Genomic DNA, 16,909 nt, shown 5'->3' with positions numbered 1-16,909 from the left:
AATCCATTTTGCTCAAATCCTACACAGGGTCATGCGGAGCCTGGAGTAAAGGTCACGTTGGACAGTGTCTCAGCCGATCACACACACACTCCACAACATTCACACACTACACAGACTATAGACATAAAAATCTGCCTATAATTCACGTCTTGGACTTGGTAGGAAACCCGGAAAAAACCTCAGGAGCACAGAAAGAACATGCAAACTCCAACCCAAAGGTGCAAGGTAAACATACTAACCACTAAGCCACCATGTCCCCTATGTGCTTGTGTAATAAATCTAATTACTTATCAATTACTGTGAAGGATTATAATATCTGTAGGTTATATGTAAACTGCTTTGGAGCAAAACCACACACTAAGGGCACACTAAGAGACAAAAAAGCTTCTATATAAGTGATCCATCTGAGATTGAGATGATCCAGATTCACCATCGAATGTCTAGCTGTTTTCAAAATTTCAGTAAATGATTAAACTACACAAACTGTAGGTAAATTGTTTAAATGTAGAATCTGATGTTACCTGATTTGGAGAGACAGGAAGCCAGGTGGACAGGCTGCTCTTTGATGGGTCAGGGACGACTGGACAGAGACACTGCTGAATCCTGAAAGGAAAAACAACACGGAGAATAGTCTTAATAAACCGAAGCACATTTCTTTTTTATCCCGTTTATATACATTTCTTTTGGTTTGAGATACAGATAGGAAAGTAAAGTAAATTCTAGGTTTAAAAAAAAATCTGTATCAACCTGAATATATCACCAAAAACAAATAAGGATCATAAAAATGCTTAAAAAAATGTAATGGAATTAATTTAATGCATTAATAGAAGTTATTGATTTACCTTTCAGCCTGGCTGAGCAAAATAATTACAACCAACAAACTTCCTACGGCGCACAACACTATAGCCATCACTGGTATGTGAACACGACCTGTACAAACACACACACACACACACACACACACACACACACACATACACACACACCATTTCACAATGGAGTTATGCAATGATTTAAGACAGGTGAAAGGTATTGTATATTTATTTGACTGAAATCACAACTTGCCTACAGTCACAGTGACCCATGAACTCTCAGCGCCCCCTGTCAGCGTGTGAGCCTTCACACACACCGCATACTGACCAGGAGACAGACCGTTTAAAGAAAACTGCTTTGTGTTGCCACTTAGCACTTCAGCTGCAAAGCAATAACGGAAGTCTTTTGGAATTCTGTCTAAAAATGTATTTTTTAATGAATATTTAAAATCAACATTGTGAAATTAACATCTAAATTCACATCTAAAACAGTCTGTGAAGTTCATTGTAAAATAATATAGAATGTTGTACATACAAATACAAAGGAGAGTACTTACATTTCACTTTGCCATTGTATTTATAAATGACTGTGTAGTTTTGGATAAATCCACGCAGTTTCTCCAGAGGAACAGGCTTCCACTTCAGAGTCACATCAGTGCTTGTCTGTAGAACTTCCAGCTTTGGTCCAGCAGAAGGCGCTGAGAAACACAGTACAATTAACGTCTGCTATTTGGTTTGCTCTGCTTTTTAATATATGTTTGTATTTTTTATTTGGTGGTTTATTTCATTCATTCATTCATCTTCTGCCGCTTATCCGAACTACCTCGGGTCACGGGGAGCCTGTGCCTATCTCAGGCGTCAACGGGCGTCAAGGCAGGATACACCCTGGACGGAGTGCCAACCCATCACAGGTCACACACACACACACTCTCATTCACTCACGCAATCACACACTACGGACAATTTACCAGAGATGCCAATCAACCTACCATGCATGTCTTTGGACCGGGGGAGGAACCGGAGTACCCGGAGGAAACCCCCGAGGCACGGGGAGAACATGCAAACTCCACACACACAAGGTGGAGGCGGAAATCGAACCCCGACCCTGGAGGTGTGAGGCGAACGTGCTAACCACTAAGCCACCGTGCCCCCGTTGAGGTTTATTTGTCTGTTTTTATTTTGTTTTAACAAGAAATTGAAACAGAAAAGACAGATTCAGAAAAAAAAGACAGACTCAGATTACTGATCGGAAGGTTGTGAGTTCGAATCCCAGGTCCAAAAAGTTGTACTGGGCCCCTGAGCAAGGCCCTTAACCCTCAATTTCTCAGTTGTATAAATTGAAATAAAAATGTAAGTCACACTGGATAAGGGTGTCTGCTAAATGCCGTAAATGTAAATGTAAATCGATAAATATCGGACCACGCTCCTTAAAAATGAAAGACAATCATTCGGATTTGTCACTTTACTGCAAAATAAACTAATCTACTTTGCATAGAATTAGGAGCACTTCAATTAAAATATTAATGAAAAAGCAGCTCTGTGTCGCAGAAGTGGGACTGTTTAACATCACATTTTAACAATCATTAAAAGTTCAGTCCTCATGGGAGGCATTAAAGGATGCTTTGTACACAGACTTATGTTCTGAGGCATATATGTATATATATATATATATATATATATATATATATATATATATATATATATATATATATATATCGTCGCTGTCAGGCAGAATCCTCGTATCTCCAAAACCGTTATTTTTCAGGAAATTAAAAAAAATGCCTTATCTGCAGTGCACAGGGTTTAGTCCGCGTTGCAGTGGATTGTCTTGCACTAAATTCCTGTCCTCAGACGAGCACCAGAACTAGCGGGGGTCAAGATTTTTTTTTCTTTGAGCCCAGTGTTTTGAAGACATTTACCTCAGAAGACGTGTTGATTCCTTGCGACTCTTCTTGAGGAGAAATATGCCGCGAAGCTCTCCCACGGAGTGAGGAAGAGGTGGACAGTTGAAGTGTCCAATGGAGTTATGAGATTTGCGCTCAAGCTATTTTCAAGACTTTAGATTGGTTAATAACTTGTAAAAATAACAGACCCACGTGGGGACTGACCAATAGCATCGATATGTGAAAAAATATGAAATTGACCAAATTTGGACATACGAGGTTTCCGCCCGACAGCGACGATATATAATGTGCGATATAGAATCCAGCAATCTGACACTAACCCAGTATCTATTTTGAGTGGTTATGTTGCTCATCCTTATACAACATTATGGCTAAGACTGACATTTTGGGTAAAGAAGAATTTGAAGGTGTTTGAGGAGTCCCTGATGGGCTGGTGATAGAACAGTGGACAAAATTAGACCGAATCATGTCACCAGGTTAGAGATCCCCAGTTTTTTTTTTTGCTTTAGATCTTCGTTATTCATTGTGCGGTCTGACATTTATTTTGTTTATCATTTCTGCTTCCTAATGGACATGCTCACTTTATGTACAAACAAGGATCAGCCATAACATTAAATCCACCTGACTCATATTGTATAGTTGCCAAAACAACTCTGTGCTACACTGTGCGTTCTTATACCTTTCTATAAAAGCCAGCATTAACTTTTTTCAACAATTTGAGCTTTTCTGTAGGAAAACCAGAAATCAGACCAGACTACACGTTGCTTACCACACGCATGAACGAGTTTTAGGAGCCCATGACCCTGTTACTAGTTCACCAGTTCTCCTTCTTTGGACTTCATTTGCTATCCACTAACAACTGCATCCTGGAAAAACCCACAAGATCTGCTGTGCAAAACATGGACGTTAATCCTGGTCCAATACAAACAACGGTGTGAAATTCATTCATTCATTCATTCATTCATTTTCTACCGCTTATCCGAACTATCTCGGGTCACGGGGAGCCTGTGCCTATCTCAGGCGTCATTGGGCATCAAGGCAGGATACACCCTGGACGGAGTGCCAACCCATCGCAGGGCACACACACACACTCATTCACTCACGCAATCACACACTACGGACAATTTTCCAGAGATGCCAATCAAACTACCATGCTTGTCTTTGGACCGGGGGAGGAAACCGGAGTACCCGGAGGAAACCCTCGAGGCACGGGGAGAACATGCAAACTCCACACACACAAGGCGGAGGCGGGAATCGAACCCCCAACCCTGGACGCGTGAGGCGAACGTGCTAACCACTAAGCCACCGTGCCCCCTACGGTGTGAAATTTATTTATTTATTTTTATATTATAAAATAGTCAGTTTTGTGTATTTTTAGGACCATCTATCATTACTAGGGAAGTATTAGTATTACTTCTGTCTTAGCCCTGATACTAACTACACTACCATTAGGCCTGTGGAGTCATATATGAGTCGCATGATGAAACACTTCAATGTAGCAATATATTTACGGCAAAGAATCCTAAAATTGCTTCAGAAAAAATAAAAATCCTAAAAACATGCCTTTTTTTCATGTTTCCTAAACGTCAGTGATGTTGTATAGACTGTGAGATCAATCATGATGAGTCACAAATGATATAGTGGTTTCAAACCTTTTTTTTTCACCTTTCACTCTCAAAGATACTGTATAACGTCCTATTTCTTAAACTCCTATATCCTGTCTTGTGTAAGTGCTGTGCATGTGTATACAGACCTCCTTGTCTGGTAAAGGCGACGGCAAATCTTGCGATTCCGGCTGTGTTCTTACGAAGCACGCGAACGGAAACATTATACGGAACCTCAGGTTGAACTCCTTCTAAAACCACAAGTATACAAGCAAATAACTTACATGTTTTTTTATTTTTTTTCAACTTAGTATAAAGACAATTCAGAATCAAATGTATACCACAAAGGAATTACACACCTGTAATAATAAAGCTTGTCTCAAAACCATTCAGGATTTTCCAGTGCAAACCAACCGCTGAGGTCTCTGGTATTGGGAACCACTCAACCACATAGCTGGACTCTGATTGGTTCACCAGCGCTTTCCATTCCACCTTCAGCTGGAAGTCATCCAAAGCATTGACACTGATGCTTTCAGGAGGTCGGAGCTCTATTTTGAAGATATTTATCATGCATTATAAAAACAAACTTGGAAAAAACTTGGAAATGCATTCAGTGGTTCAATGATTCATGGTAATTCTGTGCGACAAGCTTCATGAGTCACTGCTTAGCGATATCCCTGTGGTATAAATGGTTCAATAAAATGCTTTAATAATTACAGTAGTTCTTCAGTGTACAGTTATCTATCCTGCTCGCCAAGGACCAGGTGTGGTGTTCATGCTGCTTACATAAACAATGCTTCCCAAATGTCAAGCACTGTGCTCTTTTATTATGTTGAATTTGTTTTGATTTGTGTTGGCATGTTTAAATGAGGCAAAAGTATTGAAAGTTACTCTGAATCGAATACGTTGGAATTTCGATAAAGAGCCTGGATGAATAGAAGTATTATGAGATTATGATCATGAATATATTTATTATCATCCTAATAATCTTCGGTATTTTATCTAAAAATGCCAAAAGTCCTTTTAGAGGTTGTCTGCAGGCATCATCAATAAAATGTTTTAGTTTTTAAGACATTTTAATGCAAATGTAATTAAATTTGTAAATGGAATTTCAAGGGGTGCACGGTGGCTTAGTGGTTAGCACGTTCGCCTCACACCTCCAGGGTTGGGGGTTCGATTCCCGCCTCCGCCTTGTGTGTGTGGAGTTTGCATGTTCTCCCCGTGCCTCGGGGGTTTCCTCGGGTACTCCGGTTTCCTCCCCGGTCCAAAGACATGCATGGTAGGTTGATTGGCATCTCTGGAAAATTGCCCGTAGTGTGTGATTGCGTGAGTGAATGAATGAGAGAGTGTGTGTGCCCTGCGATGGGTTGGCACTCCGTCCAGGGTGTATCCTGCCTTGATGCCCAATGATGCCTGAGATAGGCACAGGCTCCCCGGGACCCGAGATAGTTCAGATAAGCGGTAGAAAATGAAATGAAATGAAATGAAAATGTAATTTGAGCCCTTGGAAAATATATTTAAAAAAGAAGACCTTAAAACACTCACAATTAACATTTTTCTCTTATTTCAAAAGCAAGAACAAACACAAAATCTAAGTCTGTAGACAACACCATATTTCATTACACAGCAGTAAGAACACTGTACATTTCACTGTTTTAATAATCACCTAATTGCCTGACTTCCATTGATACAGAGTTTAAAGTTTATATTTTAAGATACTAGTCGTAGCCAGCGTAAGTGTTTGCTCTTCTCCAGCCAATTTACATTAAATTTACTTTTCCTCGTGTCACCTGTGCTTGCACACATAATTTTAGCTCAACTGCACGTGTCTGAGCCACTCCAGCAACCGACCCAGAATAATGCTCGTACAGCGTGACGTTGCTTGTTTGTTTGTTTTTTACATAAATGACACAAAAGAAAGTTAAGCAAAAGTCACCTGACTGAAGCATAAAATTTAAGGCCGCAATTTCAAATATTAGACAATTTTCTAAAAATCGGATTTCAGTCAATGAACTCAAATTTGAGACTTTTTAAGGACACACAGCCTTCCTACTTGTAATACTGATTTCTTTATCCATTAATTAACTAGCAGACAATAACATTTCTCACCTGCGTCCTTGTCTCCAGGTATGTATATGTGAGCTGATGGTGACGTCCCAGCCGAGTTAGATGCAGTCAGGTTGCAGTTACAGGCGTGAGCAGTGACAGAAAGGACACAAGACGTGCTGTACGAATCCAGATGACCGCAGTCCCAGTAGGACGAGTCAAGCTCATTCCGGCACGATGCGGCATAGCGCAGGATTACACCATTAGAGTTTGGCCACTGGAGGGGCTGAACAGAAGGCAAGTTATCACTATATGGTCAACTTAAGTTTTTTGAAATTTTACACAGCTCACATTGCCAAGCCACACGTTTGCTGAAACTAAAAAGTTTAATTTGTGGGTAGATTCAGCTACACTGACAACTGCCTGGAAAAAACAACAACTTGAAACTCAATTAACAAATAAACAGAGGAGTTCTAATCAATACAAAATCATTAGATTAGTTCAGTTTATAAGTAACGCACACACACACACACACACACACACACACACACACACACACACACACACACACACAGCTGTATATTATTGCACTACTGAATGAAATGAAAAACTGGCAACAATAATGGTATATTAATGGACTCTTTATATATTTCATTATTCTTCTTCTTCTTATTATTATTCTTTATATATTTCATTATTATTCTGATTTCAAAAAACTTTTTTTTTGGCAAATCAGCTGTGGTATCACAGCACAACATACTGGGCCATGCTGTTACATGTCATAGATTGTTTTTTTTGTGTAATAGACGTTTGTTCTTTGTGTTATTCTTTACATAGTAACCTATTCTTTATGAATATGCAATATGTATATATTTAGCACAGGTTTATTATTCATATATATTCATTCAAATTTTAGTTTTGATCTATGAATTCAATTCTAATTGTATAATTATTCTTTTACTGAATGTGTGTGTGTGTTTTTTTTTATTATTATTATTATTTATTTTATTTTTTTTTCTTTTTATAAAACACACTCTGAATAAGGATCTATGCAGAAAAACAGGAAAGAAGACAATAAAAGAGGAAGGGATGTGGTCACTGTATTATGAAACAAACCACAGTGTAGAAATGAATTAAAAGAAATAAAGGCACTTACTGTATAAAGAAAGGATAAGAGCAAACATTATTTCACATGACGTGGTTATCATATCTACTCACAATCCCTATTGATACTTAAAGTTTGTCATAAATAAATAAATAAATAAACACACTGATGCAGAAAGCATAGGAGTTAACATTCATTTATACAATATCCTAATCAAATCTACCGATTATTTCTACTGATATAGAAACTTAGTCAAGTCTTATTTTAAAAAAAATTAATCCCTATTAATCTTTGTTCAGTTTGTTACATTACTACAATCTCCACGTGACCAGGCCATGACACTGAAACCAAGAAACTGTTATTTTTTTGCAGAAATGACGACGATGCAGTTTCTGCACCCGACATAAACTGTTACACAAGGTGGGGCCTGTTTCCTGATGTGACTGAGCATTTATTAATAATGCCAAATATCAACACAGATTAACGAAATACAACTCTGCACCCGGCCTCATTAAAACACTTATTATATGAGAATTGAGGTGTTATTATTCATGGGAGGCCCTAAAGAGATGAGGCAACTGCACAGGTAATTACGCCTATATAAAATAATCAGCTATCTTATTTACAGCGCTCATTATATTGGGTAACAAGAGGGGATAGTTTGATTTGATAACAAAGAAAATATTCTCAGCTCTGTGGTTGTCTTTGAGTGCTACAGTTACACAGTGTTTTTAAGGCATAGATTGTCAGTGATGGTGTACGATTTGTGTACGAGTGCTTCATCATTTTCAAAACATTCACAACTCATTCATTGCTTCATCAAGCTATAACATGCCAAAGTGGTTTGGAGTGAAGGAAGTGGTTCACAAAGTTTCCATAAACCATCAACATGCTCAGGAAGTCAAAAATAACACTTGAAAAAAAAAAAAAGCCTGCATTGCATTTTCGATGCCATCTGAAGATTCATTCCCCACATATGATTACACGTAGATTATATGTGATTACACCTAGATTATATACGATTACACATAGATTACATACGAGTACATATAGGTTACATACAACTACACACAGATTAAATATGTTTACACCTAGATTACATACGATCACAACTAGATTACATACGATCACAACTAGATTACATACGATCACACCTAGATTACATACGATCACACCCAGATTACATACGATCACACCTAGATTACATACGATCACACCTAGATTACATACGATCACACCTAGATTACATACGATCACACCCAGATTACATACGATCACACCTAGATTACATACGATCACACCCAGATTACATACAATCACACCTAGATTACATACGATCACACCTAGATTACATACAATCACACCTAGATTACATACAATCACACCTAGATTACATACGATCACACCTAGATTACATACAATCACACCTAGATTACATACGATCACACCTAGATTACATACAATCACACCTAGATTACACCAGGATTACATACGATTTTACATAGATTAAATACGTCTACACCTAGATTACACCTAGATTATGTCTAGATTACACCTAGATTATATATACAATTACACACAGATCAAATATGTTTACACCTAGATTACATACGGTTACACCTAGATAACATACATTTACACCTAGATTACACCGAGATTACACCTAGATTACACAGAGATTACACCTAGATTACACCTAGATTAAACCCAGATTTTAAACCTTTTTATCATGTTAACACTCACATTTGTGTTGGTTTAATAAACAACAAATTCCCAAGGTGTACAAACTTCATATATTTCTATCCAAAATTTATTAGGAATTAGGAATTACTGCAGTTATCTAATTAGCCAATCAGAAACAAAACACCCTGTGAGCAGAGGATCTGCAGGCTGAAAGTCCTTATGGATGAGAACGATCAGAGGAGAATGAGCAGACTAGTCTGAGCTGACAGGAAGATTGAGGAAGTAACTTAAAGAATTACTCGTTTAAAACCGTGATGAGCAGAAAAACATCTCAGAACACACAACACGTCAAACACTGAGGTGGATGAGCTACAACAGGAAACAAGGATCTGATGCAGTCATGAACACAGGATAACCAAATTGGATAGATGAAGAACAGAAAAAGGACAGATTCTTGTTCATGGCTGACAGGCGTGGAATCTGATGTGGCTTGCTGTTGTCTTTTCCACTCACAGAATTCACACCATTCTGTGTAAACTTTAGACACTGTTGCATGTGAATATTTCGAAATCAGCAGTTTCAAAAATACTTAAACCAACCCGTCTGCCACAAAAAACATACTAAAGTCACAAAGATGTCATTCTGATATTTGATTAAAATAACCCGAAGCTTTTTACTTGTACCTGAACGCGTTGTGTTGCTGCCACATGGATAACTGCATGAATTTGATATTTTACTAATATCAAGCATAACGTTTGAGATTGTCAGGAAATTGTTATTGGTGGATTTCGTTTTAAGAAATAAAGGTTGGGGGAAAAACCTGCTCATTGCGAGACATCTTCAAGCTAGACAAAAAACATATCGTCAATATCTATATGCTCCTTTCTTTTTTATTTGTTATATAATTTGCATATGTACAGCTTACACACCATTTTAATGTATATGTTCGTCGTACAGTTCTGCATATCTGCTATGACAGAAACAAGTGCATTAATAGAATTATTAAAGCTGTGCAGTGGTTAGAATATGAGATTACCTTCCATAGCAAGGTGACACGTCTCTTTCCGCTCCTGTCTACCTGCTGGATGTGTCTCCAAAGCTCTGGGGCAGCCACTGGTGCTGAGAGATCCAGACAAACACACAGCTTATCGGTTACACTCTTTAATCCCACACCGTACACCTGGCTTGATCTCTGTATCACTCTATCTGTTCCTCACCTGTCTCTGCTGTGGTGGCCTCTGCAAATTCACTCCAGGAGCTCCAGTGATGCTGCGCTCTCAAGTCCTGAGCGCGAACCCTGACCAAGTGCTTCGTTCCTGGATATAAGCCACACATGTTCGTCCACCAGTCATGAAGAAAAGCAGTCACTTTGGAGACATGGGCCTGAAATGACCAGCAAAGTTAGTTTAGGACTCTTATAAACACGCTTGCTGTAAATAAGTGGGAGGCATTGAATAGATGGAGAAACAGCAATGAGGGAGTTTTACCTAAGTGAATATATTCATCACGATCGAGTATGTGCTCGTTTTTTGGTCCGTGACTTATGGGATAGATGTTTTAATTAATCTCTGAGTTGGATAAGCAAGTTATCTGCTGCTTGCATAACAAATATTATTTGATCGTTTGACTCGGGTGAGAATTAAAACAGAATAACTCCAGCCTTTTTCAGAAGAAGCTTTTGTTTGTCACATTTACTGTATATTACAGGGTAGGGAAATGTTTTACTAGGGACAGTCACGATACAGTGCCAGCGAGGAAGAGAAATGTATTGGAAAGGGTTTTGTTCGGTGCAGCTTGGTAGAGCATGGGCTTGACCCCCCACCCATCTGATCACTAGATTCAAAACCTTATATGTTGTGTTGCGGCTATATCCAACAATTACACAAGTGATGTTATGATAAAGCTTCAATTCTACAACCCTACTTTAGTAGCCTGGACTTTAAAATGTTATATGTACTGTAACGTTTCTGAAGGAGAACTGCACATATCACATAAAGCTTGTGTTTTTGTATTTCCTCCACACTGCAAGAACCATAAGCATTATATTACATAACAGAAATGACGCAAACCAAGTGACATTTCATCAGATACATCAGTTACACAACACAGTTGCTGAGATTGTAGCTGATAACATCAGTTACACAACACAGTTGCTGAGACGTTCTTTAAATGCTGCTCTTTAAAAAAATAAAACGTTCACAATGTTAGGAGCTAATACTAAAAACTCACACATCCATATTCATAGTGTAGAATTTATGAGAGAGATTACAAGCTGAAGTTTTTTTTTTGTTCAACGTAGAAACAAATGAGGAAATGTTCTGAACTATATAGTGCACATTATTTCACCCTGATAGAAACATGACTGTGGAATTGGCAGGTTTCTGTGATGTAAAAAAAATAAAACCAAGATAAATTGGCAGACTGTTTTTACACTCTCAGTCTGAAATTGCATCATATAAAAATAAAGTAAAAAGCAATCAGAAACCTTTTAGGGAAAGAAACATTTTTTTGGAATAATTGTGCACACACCTAAACGAATACTTTGCTAAAGCACCATGTAGTTCAGGGCGCCTTTAGAGCTATCAAGAAAGAGCCTGGACAATCATGCAAAAAAAGTTTCTACACTAATGAAGGCTCTCAGTTTCTCAGAAGTGATATCCTTAGTGTAACCCAACATAGCTGAGGCGGGTCAACGTCCTTAGCCGGGCAAGGACATGGAGTGACCTCCTGAGCTGAGCATGGGGACAGAGCGATATCCTTGGTGAAGGAGGAAAGTTGAGCAATGTCAAGCAGAGGGGCAGGGGGATGTCTTCATTAGAGCACTGGGGCAGATGTTAGACAGCTCCAATCATGACAGATCTCCCCTCTTCTAAAAAAACCTCCTAAAGGAGAAGTGAATAACTTCAGGCCAAGACATGTGTTGATCCATTAGGTCCTTGATCCGGGTTGAGCGTCTTCTGGTTCTCCTCACTATAGGCCCACAAGCACAGAAAAGCAAATCTGCTGCATCCAAGCTTTCTATCATGTAACTTGTAGAAATGCAAATGCAGAAGTAAAGATTTACCAAAACCTGGTAAACAAGGACCAGAACTAGAACTGAAGATGCTAGGCAAAAATATTTAACAATAACCAGGGCACAACAAGACACAGACACAACAATGCACAAAACTGACAACAAAAAGAAACTGGGTACTGAATAAAAGCACATGTATTTGTGCTCATCAGGGTGAAAAGAAACACAGGTGATGTGCTGGGGCAGATGGGTGTAGGATGTAGTTCTGCACCCTTTTAAAGCGATCATGTCACACTTTCTGATTTGAGTACACCGCTCAGTCTATCAGTGTTGCATATCTTGACTTGCCAATATTTTCCAATTCTTCCTAAAAAAAAAAACGTTTTTGTCGATCTATCAAATGTTGTTTGTGTGTCTCCTCTGAACAACCCTCTTCAGGTCACCCCACAGGTTTTGTGTAAGATCCAGGTCTAGTTAAGCTCTGGTAAAGCCACACAAAAAAATATCTTATTTGGGTTAAACCATTAATCAGTAAGCATTGTGTGTTCAAGCATAAGTGTTTTTTCTTTTTTTTTTTAAAGCATTGTGAAGGTGATGAAACCCCGTCAACATTAAAGATGTGAATGGTTTTTGCAAGTGAAAAGGAATTCCCCAGAAATTCAACTGAACTCTGAAAATACACGTAACTACTGATATTATTTTTTCATTCATTCATTCTTGTTCATTTTTCCTACTGAACAAATGCCGTGTTCTTACCTGCTGAGGAGTGTGGTATTCTATCTGTAAAACACGAAGGTTCCTCTCGGAGTGGACATATTCAGATCGTGGCTCTTTCCACTCCAGCTTTAGACAAGTGGCATTTTCTGGGAGTGTAGTAAGGGCTGTGATTTGTGGTGTGTACATCTTAACTGTGCAAAATTAAAGATAAGAGATGGAACAAAATGACTTTTGTAAAATACACTATTAAATCACGTCTCTTATTGTAGCATCAAATACTGTGGACAATCTGCAAACGACTGAATCATAGGAGGAAAGAATGACATTAATCTGCATGCGTGTAGGCAGGTGTGATGCTGATTGTGACGCTAACATGAATGATGAGTCAGACACGGTGGGTAGAATACTAGATGATGTGTAAAGGTGCAGACAAAGGACAGAAAGCGACATAAAGCATAAAATCAAGGATAAAATCAAAGTTCAGGAAATCATCAATGTCTGTAAGAATGCGCCTTAATACCTTGATTAATCCCATTAAAGCAGTGAGTTGGTAAACTGGTGGATAGGGAGGAAGTCAACATCAGCACATCCACACAGAAGCAATGAGACACCGATCCAATTTTCACAGTGCATTTGGTGGACGTGGTATTACAGGAGTCCGTAGAAATGATTTTGTTCATACAGTTATACCTGAAACAAAAAAAAAAAAACAGCTGTTTAAAAATGTCAGTCCTTTATACACTCTACATTCATGCAGAAAATGAATAAAAGTATCTTCCTTTCATTATACCACAGTGTGTAATACTTCATTCTGATTGGTCAGAAGGTTGATCATTATTTTTTTAACCCAGGACATTTGATAGATAGATAGATAGATAGATAGATAGATAGATAGATAGATAGATAGATAGATAGATAGATATTACATTTGTTTGAACACGTTACAGTTTTTACACTAACAATTTACACATAATTTATTACTGTTTTAAACTATATGGTGATGCGTTCTATGAAGTTATGTTTATTCAGCTTTTATGGAAGGAGTCTCCGGTGTCACAGATAAAGATGTAAGTTTAAGATTCCAGAGACTGAAGGCATAAAGGTTTTATGGTAATATGACTAGCTACATTTTTCCTTAGCTCCAAAAAAGCAGGGAACAGATGTTTACTGTGATAATGCTAGTGACTCGTTTCTCAGACGCCCAGAAAACAAAGTATCAATGAATAAATTAGTTTATTAAAACACTGCAGCACATACATAGAAAATAATCAGCTTTTTTGGCACGGGAACAAATCCACTACATTACAGGATGCATGATATCACATCCACTACATTACAGGATGCATGATATCACATTTCATTGATTATTTTCATATAACAAAATGTGCCAACGGTTTAATTGCTTAATAATAATATGCAATTCTTAATTTATGTTCAAGATGTGATCCTGGTCTGCGTTAAAATGTCATTAAATAGAGTTTATTTTAATGAAGATCAAATTCAATTTGATGAACCGTAAACAAGGTATTAAGGTATTAAGGTTCTAATCAGTGTCAAGACTCTCGTTCAACCTGACCATGTTTTTGTTTTGTTGCAGAATGCTGCTGAACCAGATCTGTGACTATTCCAAAGCCTTCTTCTAAATACTGCGTGCCAAAATCTGGTACCAAACCACACCAGTCATGTCGATACACTGAAGCTGACTTAAACCTGAATAAATCTGTCATACACTTTTTACAAAATTGTAAAATGAAATCATAGAATTTCATAGATTCTGGGAACTTGGTTCCTTACGTGGTAACCTGCATCATGTAACTGATGTTCTCTGAACTGGGGGCAGTCCAAAAACAGGTGATGTTCGCATGCTCCAGGAGTTCACAGCCTATTATTCTAGGCTCTGGAGAGGACACTGGCAAAGAATAAATAAATAATTAAATAACTAAATAACACACACACACACACATATATATATATATATATATATATATACGTATATATATATATATATATATATATATATATATATATATATATATATATATATATATATATATATATATATATATGTCAAGACAAATATATTTATACAAATCAAGGCCTTGGAGCTACATATCTTCTGTAGCTCCTGTGATTTTAATATATGAAGCCATAAAGTTTTCAAAAAAATCTCGTTTCTTTTTTTATCTATATATTGTGTACAACGCATATTATTTTTTGTTCATTTCTACTATTGACATGTTTTGGTCATTGCTTCTTGAAGGAGTCTCTTAGAAACGTAGTTCCTCAAATGTTCTTTGAAATGTTACATATTTAAAGAGTTTATTTTGGGTTTGTTTTTTTTTTCGTTTGTTTTTTTTTTTTTTATAAGAAAGGGAAGCACTGTTGTGAGGTCCTGATTATCCCCTTTTTTTCCCCACCACAAAGCTCCATCCATAAAATGTTCATATGCAAAGATCCAGAAAGGACAAATAGTTTTTTATAACAAGGGGATAATAATCTGTAACTGAATTAAACCATTTTTTAAGAATTTAGTAGTGGTTTTAGGAATTAAGGATGTTGGTTCTCAGTATTTACTTTCACTTTGACATTCTTACAAAAAGATTCAACCTTGCATCCTAAAAGTTTTTCTCGGATGTTTCTCGAGGACTATTAAACATAATAATAATAATAATAATAATAATAATAATAATAATAATAATAATAATAATAATAATAAAAACCTGTACAACAACAAGGGCTTTCTGTTTATTATAAAGCTGGAGCTGTTCATCATCTAAAGCACCCCAGAAGTACACTTTGTTTCCTAAGCATGCACATAAGGACTGTGTGATACGTTATTAAGCAGCTCTATTTGTGTGAATGCTGTGCAGTTTCTTACCTGTCAACAAAAGCATAGAGATCCTGCAAATCCAGGACAAAAGTATAGCGCAGGTGTTGTTGTTCCTCTCCATTCCACCTCTAAGTGTACACGTTGTTTACTCCCTCTTTTTCATGTGCTGCCAAAAGAGAATAAAAGAACAAATAAATGTTGTGTGATGTTACACAACTTTCTGTCATGGATCAAAAGAAAACTCAAATCTTGGTCTTCACACTTAAAACCCACACATAGCAATTCATCCAATAGTTTTCTTGTCACTTTTGCAGACGTTTGTCCCTGAAAAGCATGAGTCAAACAGAATAGTCCTAAAAAAAAAAAAAATAATAAATTTCAGGTTACAGAAAGCAGGCTGGAGAGGAAAGTGTAGGTGAAAGCCTCCTGATACGTCAGAAGAAAGGTAATCTGCCCACGATGCTGTTTCTCGTCCAGAAGACTAATTTCTCTGAAGTTTTCAACGCCTGCTCACACACTTGTCCTTGTCCTGCGTCATCTACACGTCTGTAATCTGTATATTAATTACGTCTCTCATTTGCATATCAAAACAATACCTGAGGAAGAGAAGGAGTTTCAGAATAAACAGAATATTACCATTTCAATTGATAACTTTATTATGAGCTCGATATCTTTAGTGCTTATGAAGCTTCATGCAATATGTTCCTATGTGTAATATTTACATTCCGTCAAAAGAGAGAGTGAGAGAGAGAGAGAGAGAGAGAGAGAGAGAGAGAGTAGAGTATTTTTGCATACTGATCTGTGATTGGTCCGCGAGCAGATCAACGCTGCCAGCTCCTGATCATAGTTGCCAGGTCGATCCGTGATTGGTCCGCGAGCAGATCAAGGCTCATAGTTGCCAGATCCATGGTTTTTTAACCGCGGAAGCCGATTATGACGATTGTGATTACGAGAATATTGTCGAAATCTTGAGATGGGTTTTAACAAGAAACATGGCAAACGCTTCAAACACTGTTTCCCATCTTATAATTTTAAAGAAAAGTTACTTCTAAGAAAAGAGAAGTGAGGATGTCCATCAACTTCCTCTGATGTTGGCAACACTAACTTAGTGCTGGGACGCAATGCCATCCCCTATATATGGAGAACGTTGGAATATATACCACGTATATAGAATTATATCATTTATATCATTGTA

The 16,909-nt window shown here is 37.6% G+C and overlaps 1 protein-coding gene across 1 annotated transcript in view; it reads right to left on the bottom strand.

Annotated features, from left to right (window-relative positions):
* LOC132862108 (interleukin-31 receptor subunit alpha) overlaps window positions 1-16,083 on the bottom strand; it is a 17,686-nt gene extending 1,603 nt beyond the window's left edge. The window contains exons 1-14 of the mRNA XM_060894008.1: window positions 15,988-16,083; window positions 15,763-15,880; window positions 14,679-14,793; window positions 13,405-13,574; window positions 12,924-13,075; window positions 10,372-10,537; window positions 10,191-10,273; window positions 6,430-6,652; window positions 4,680-4,868; window positions 4,470-4,571; window positions 1,370-1,510; window positions 1,066-1,194; window positions 843-930; window positions 522-603 (exon numbers count right to left, since the gene is read on the bottom strand). Of these exons, the coding sequence (XP_060749991.1) occupies window positions 522-603; window positions 843-930; window positions 1,066-1,194; window positions 1,370-1,510; window positions 4,470-4,571; window positions 4,680-4,868; window positions 6,430-6,652; window positions 10,191-10,273; window positions 10,372-10,537; window positions 12,924-13,075; window positions 13,405-13,574; window positions 14,679-14,793; window positions 15,763-15,835 (1,713 nt within the window). The 5' untranslated portion in view covers window positions 15,836-15,880; window positions 15,988-16,083. The remainder of the gene's footprint in view (window positions 1-521; window positions 604-842; window positions 931-1,065; window positions 1,195-1,369; window positions 1,511-4,469; window positions 4,572-4,679; window positions 4,869-6,429; window positions 6,653-10,190; window positions 10,274-10,371; window positions 10,538-12,923; window positions 13,076-13,404; window positions 13,575-14,678; window positions 14,794-15,762; window positions 15,881-15,987) is intronic.
* Window positions 16,084-16,909: the final 826 nt, after the last annotated feature.

The sequence above is a fragment of the Tachysurus vachellii genome, chromosome 1 (assembly GCF_030014155.1).
Source record: "Tachysurus vachellii isolate PV-2020 chromosome 1, HZAU_Pvac_v1, whole genome shotgun sequence".
In the NCBI taxonomy this organism is placed as follows: Eukaryota; Metazoa; Chordata; class Actinopteri; order Siluriformes; family Bagridae; genus Tachysurus; species Tachysurus vachellii.
Note: the sequence above shows the minus strand (reverse complement) of the source record. Positions and strands in the feature narration are given on the sequence as shown.